This window comes from Hipposideros armiger, unplaced genomic scaffold (genome assembly GCF_001890085.2).
Source record: "Hipposideros armiger isolate ML-2016 unplaced genomic scaffold, ASM189008v1 scaffold_171, whole genome shotgun sequence".
Taxonomy (NCBI): domain Eukaryota; kingdom Metazoa; phylum Chordata; class Mammalia; order Chiroptera; family Hipposideridae; genus Hipposideros; species Hipposideros armiger.
Genome location: NW_017731521.1, coordinates 3,403,627 through 3,409,502, shown reverse-complemented (window position 1 = coordinate 3,409,502; position 5,876 = coordinate 3,403,627). Strand labels below are relative to the sequence as shown.

The 5,876-nt window shown below is 40.0% G+C and overlaps 1 protein-coding gene across 1 annotated transcript in view; it reads left to right on the top strand.

The window, feature by feature from the left end:
• ABCB5 (ATP binding cassette subfamily B member 5) overlaps window positions 1-5,876 on the top strand; it is a gene marked incomplete at its 5' end in the record, with an annotated part of 64,878 nt that overhangs the window by 54,411 nt on the left and 4,591 nt on the right. Inside the window, 2 exons of the mRNA XM_019651989.1 lie at window positions 3,045-3,242; window positions 5,076-5,282. Coding sequence (XP_019507534.1) covers window positions 3,045-3,242; window positions 5,076-5,282 — 405 coding nt within the window. The remainder of the gene's footprint in view (window positions 1-3,044; window positions 3,243-5,075; window positions 5,283-5,876) is intronic.

The window sequence follows — 5,876 nt, the reverse complement described above, 5'->3', positions numbered from 1 at the left end:
TAGGAAAAGATTTGTGTTAACTTGGAACTTTATTTTTTTGGCCAATAATTTTTTTCTTATGCTTTAATTCAGACAGTTCCTTTGTAGGAAGGTAATGGCAAAGGTCTGCTGTGTGTGATCAGATTAGATATGTAAATGAGACGGTAGTGTTTACTGCCGGTTTAGCATTTATTTGCAACAAAGCACAAGAATAGATTTCAGCACTTGTTAGGACACAAATTTTCCAGAGTACCAAAATTTGAAATATTTAGATGGTTTTCACCCACAGTTGCCATGCTAATTTAAATAACCAAGCCTTGCTTTCTTAATTACATGTTCCTGTAATAGAAATACAACACACAAGTCGGACTGAAAGGAACACAGCTTTCTGGCGGCCAAAAGCAAAGACTCGCTATTGCAAGGGCTCTTCTCCGAAAACCAAAAATTTTATTGTTGGATGAGGCCACTTCAGCCCTTGATAATGAGAGTGAAAAGGTAACATCCTCTTCTTTTGTCTCAGAATGTAATACCAAATATGAGAGTGGAGTACCATTGAAGAAAGGTCAGTTTACAGAAAGAAAGATCTGGAGAGAACTGTAGTCATAGGGTCACCAGTTCTCATTAAGGTTTTGGCCTTTTAAAAAGAGTAGAGGCTGGTGGGGAGGTGGGACAGTCGGGACGCAGGGCATCTCATGTTCTCTGTTGAATTTTTCTCATTATCAAAAGGGGCCAAGCACTTGAAATGTTTTTTCGCTCAAGGAAAAAGCCCAGGAAAAATAACTTTCCTATTTTATCATTATTCCAATGATGCCAAACAAATTAATAAGGCAATTTCCATGTGTAACAGAGTGAGCTACACTGCAGGGCCAGACCCTGTTAATCACTCCACCTTCTACAGACTATTCGCTCAATTTGAGAAGGAAGCAGACATGTGACAGTAGACCTACACTAACGCCTTCAGATGTTTAACTTGGCTATGTCCTTGTCCCCTAGTAGTTTCTTACACCAAGTAGGTACTTATTTGTTAAATGAACATTGGTTAAATGATAATGTTCAATCCTCACAACTTGATGAATTAGGTTATTTTATTATTGTGCTCATTTTACAGATTAGCACGCTAAGGCTTAGAAACGTTAATTCCCTAAATTCTAATAGCTGGTGTCTGACCTAAGAGCTCATGTGGTTAACCCCCAGTTGATTGCTGTTTGTAGACGATTATCATTCTTGATTTCCAAGGAGAGAACGTGTTATGAAAGGAAAAAAAAAATTTATTTTTTTTTTTAATTTTGTTTTTTGTGGAATGAGACAGCTGGGCTGTATAATCCTGGATTCATCAGTTATGGGTAGTATGACCTTGGTCAAGTAACCTGTACTTTTCAAATCTCAGTTTACTCATTAGAAAAATGAAAATACCCCCTACGAGGTTATTGCAAATATTTAATGAGATAGCCATCACTGGACCATTTTATATATTCAATAAATAATGGTTTTCACCTTCCAGTCTTATTTCCTACAATTATAACCTACAATTACAACCTCATTGTAGCTGAGATGCTGTTTCAGTCAGGAAAGTTTTACAGCTAAATTCTACAAAAAATTTCAAAAAGTACTGTGAGGAGGAATGAAACAAGTCAATTAGATCATTCTACTTGGGCGTGGACTACTACTTTCTGGCTTTGAGTTTGGAACCACTTACTTCCATACAAATAACTATTTCATTTTTATTCATTGCCACAAAGCTTTTCCATAATTATGTTTTTTAGATTTCTATTGGGTAGGGTGAATGTATCACAAAGTAGGGCAACTTCCTTGGGAATGAGCAAATACACAAAGAATGTTATTAGATTACCTTGATTTGATGTAGGCAAGTTTGTTAGCCACTAACCTGAGCTAGTGATCACAGGTCCTTCTCTCTTCCAGGTGGTTCAGCATGCCCTTAACAAGGCCAGGAAGGGGAGGACATGCCTAGTGGTCGCCCACAGACTCTCCACAGTACAGAACGCAGATTTGATAGTGGTTCTGCACAATGGGAAAATAAAGGAATGGGGAACTCATCAAGAGCTCCTGAGGCATGGAAACATATATTTTAAGTTAGTAAATGCTCAGTCAGTGCAGTGATGCTATTAGCACATATTTTGATCTTTGTGTAATGCAAAGAAAAAGCACTTACTAATTACTTGGCATGCTTTGATCTCTTTTATTGCATGATCAATATCTAGAATCATGCTATGCAAGTACAGACATGTTCTGCTTACACACCATCTTCCCTTCAGATTTTTAAAAGGAAACAAAAATTTTCTAAAACTCATGTTAGATAACGCCTCTATCCCTCACTTTATAAAAAATATTCTAGCGCATTTTTTTATAAAGCAGGTTTCTGAAAAGTGAATCTCTTTTCCCATCAACTTTTGCTATAAAACTGGGAATATGTTCCCAGAGGGAAACATTATCCAGTTAACTAAGTTGAAAGATTTTTAGCAAAGAGCGAGTAAGATGTAGTTGGGCATTGCAGGAAGAATGATTTTAATTTGGAGCTTCCAGCGTTTTGTAGCACATATTAGAGTATTCCAATCCTTTTCTTCAAACCTTAGGAATTTTTCTCATAACTTCCTCAGTGTTTCTCTCTCAAAGAATATCTACTGTTTCCCCAAATTACATTATATGCCTTTGTTGGGGATATATGGAGGCTTACAGTGTAAAATTTCTGACGAGTTAGGTAGTTGCCTGTCACTTCACCAGGCAGCAAAATGCTTCACATGATGCATCTGGAAAATTCCATTATCCTGAGCTTTGGGTTTCGCAGGTTCAATCATAGGCCTTCAGTGTATGAACACTTACTTAAGATAAGAGCTAGTTTTATTATGGCTGAAAAATTAAAAATGNGAAATACAGATATAAAATCTAAACAAAAGTGACATAAGCCTATAGTATATGCAGTCAGGAGCTCTAAAACAGGAAGGAATACGAGTTTAAAATTAAAATGGTTGTACAGTTTTCAGAAAAGACTTAGCTAATGTGCTGTTAGGTGTTACAACCTTTCTGAACACGCCAACTTCCTTTCACAGGACACATGTGAAGGGAATATCGAGTTTCGAGAAGTCTCTTTCTTCTATCCATGTCGCCCAGATGTTCTCATCCTTCGCGGCTTATCCCTCAGTCTTGAGAAAGGGAAGACTGTGGCATTTGTTGGGAGCAGTGGCTGTGGCAAGAGCACGTCTGTCCAGCTTCTGCAGAGATTTTACGACCCCATGAAAGGACAACTGGTAAGCCTGCCTTTAAATACAGCTTATCTGGGGGTTAGTGGGGCTGTTCTTAAACATTCTCTTGGGGTTAAGCATCCTCATCGGTTTGGGTAGGGCAGACAGTACAGTACTTAAGGAAAACAAAAAACTCTATCCCTTAAAACTAGGAGAACAAGCAGACCAATAACAGCAGTGCTGGATACGGCTTTGAGGCTAAGTACAAAGACCCAAAGATTCTTCAGCCTTTATGGAGGTAGAAATTGTGATTTTATAATCCATGGAATCCTTTTAAAATACAGGTGTTGGAGGACCACGCTAATATCCATATGTGGGCTCTTTCTTTATTCTGTTCTGCTTTAAGACAGAAATATCCATTTCTTCTGCCTCCCTGGTTCAGGCTTTCTGCTACTGCCATTGGCCATCTATCTTCACCTGCCCCTCCTCAATTCTCAAAACCTGACGCATGATTAGGACTTATGAGTCAGCTCCATTAAGTCCTGCATTCTAATCTCCAAAATATGCACCCTCTCCCTTCTTTGAACTCCAAAGACTATTTTTCTCACATGGCACTTTTCTTACTCTATCCTCAGGCTTTCAGTTACCCTCTCCACCCCAACCACCACATCACACACACATCATACACATACACAAACACAACGTCCTTTTCTTCCTTCTCCTCCCCACAAAAAAAAAAAACTATATTCCCCACAAAAATAAGTCCTTATTCTCCTGCAATTTACAGTCTTCTCCCCATCACAGATTCTCAGTGACTATTTGCAAAATGTAATAGTCCAAAATGTTTCCCTTATTGCCAATGACAAGAGTCAACAATGGATACCAAAATTAGGTAATACTCGTCTGTTTGCACACAGCATCTGACACTCCCTCCATTAAACCCCAGTGGTTTCCACTGCAGTTAGAGTAAGTCCTCGTCCATACCATTATCAAGGTCTTTCAGGACCTGGCACCTGCCTCGCTCCCCAAACTCCTCTCCTGTCACCACCCCCACCTCACTGTGCACTGTGTGTCAGTCTCACTGGCTTCTGTAGGTTCTTTCAACACACATTTGGGCCTTGGCTCTTGCTCTTACCCTGGTTAGAATGCTCTTACTCCAACTTCTTTGCTGGCTCCTTCTCATCATTCATGTCAGTCTAAATGCTACTTCCCTAGGTAGGGCTTCTTACATACACCACAGAAAATAATGCATCCACCCACCCCCTTCCCACAGTCACTCTCTATCCCACTGCCCTGTCCTTAAGACACTTACTCTGAGTTCAATAGCGTTGAGTTCTTAGCTAGTAGTGTGTTTACTGCCTGCCTCTCTCCTCCAGAACATAAGCTGCAGGAGGGAAAAAGCTTTGTCTTCTTGTTGTACCACTATTTCCCCAGGGCCTGAAGAGCCCCCTCACACAGTAGGTTGACAGTTGACTATATGTCCATGTAGATAAACATGGCTATGTGAAAACTGACATGTTTCTACATGTAGACTACTATATCAGTCTCTTTCTGGGCTTTAGTAAAGGCGGGGTCCTGTTCCCATGGAGGTTGGTCATTTTCCATCTGACTTCAGTGCAGAGCAGCCAGCTTTACTCTAGCCTCCAGGCAGGTCTCTAGAATAGGTGGCTGGCCATACCTAGAAACACCAAGTAAGTTTAGGAGTGGGCATTTTAGTCAGTTACACGTCCGCTTCTATATAACATATGATTTATGAACCTCCCTTGGGTAACATTATACAACTAAATAGCTTGAATGCCTAACCTTCTTGTTATGATTTGTATATGTTGGAATACAGTGAACTGAAATTTGATACAGTGTTGGATCTTCACGTACCATTCTCCATTCTGTTTTTGGCAGCTGTTTGATGGTGTGGATGCAAAGGAGTTGAACGTACAATGGCTCCGTTCCCAAATAGCAATCGTTTCTCAAGAGCCTGTGCTCTTCAACTGTAGCATTGCTGAGAACATCGCCTATGGTGATAACAGCCGTGTTGTGCCATTAGATGAGATAAAAGAAGTAGCAAATGCAGCAAATATCCACTCCTTTATTGAAGGTCTCCCTGAGGTAAGAAAATATCTGGAATCTTGAACTACAAAGCTGCCAAGTCCTCTCTGGTTTTGGTTTAAGATTGGATTCTCTAATTTTGATGGGAACTTACAGTGTGTGGAAATGAATGACATAGTTTTATCTGATTATCCTGCCCTATGATTCTGAATTTAATAAAATGCATTTTAGGGGCCCAGCCCCCTGGCAGTCACAGAGGAACTAGCTGAAGTCTGTTTTCTTTGTGGAACATTCACTTCAGAAAAGACACTTTTACTAGGCTTTAGTAATTCAGACATCCAGTTTTATATAAAGCAAGCAACTGTGCATTTTAAATTGAGAAATGAACTTTGAATGAAGTAGACACATTTTTCATAAGGTTATGTCGCAGGCTCTCTCAGTACCCACTCTGCTGAATGGCACCTCCTGAAGGCAGTCAGATGTGGAGGGAAAAGCAAATCACTCAGTCTTCTCCATGGCACTAAGACAAAATGAACAGCATAGCATCACACGCTGCATCTCCTCTGTAATGCTGCTACAGGATCTACCTTTAGAAGGTTGGACACTTGGACTTGCTTTCCAGTGGAACTGATCCATCCACACATTCCTGTCTGG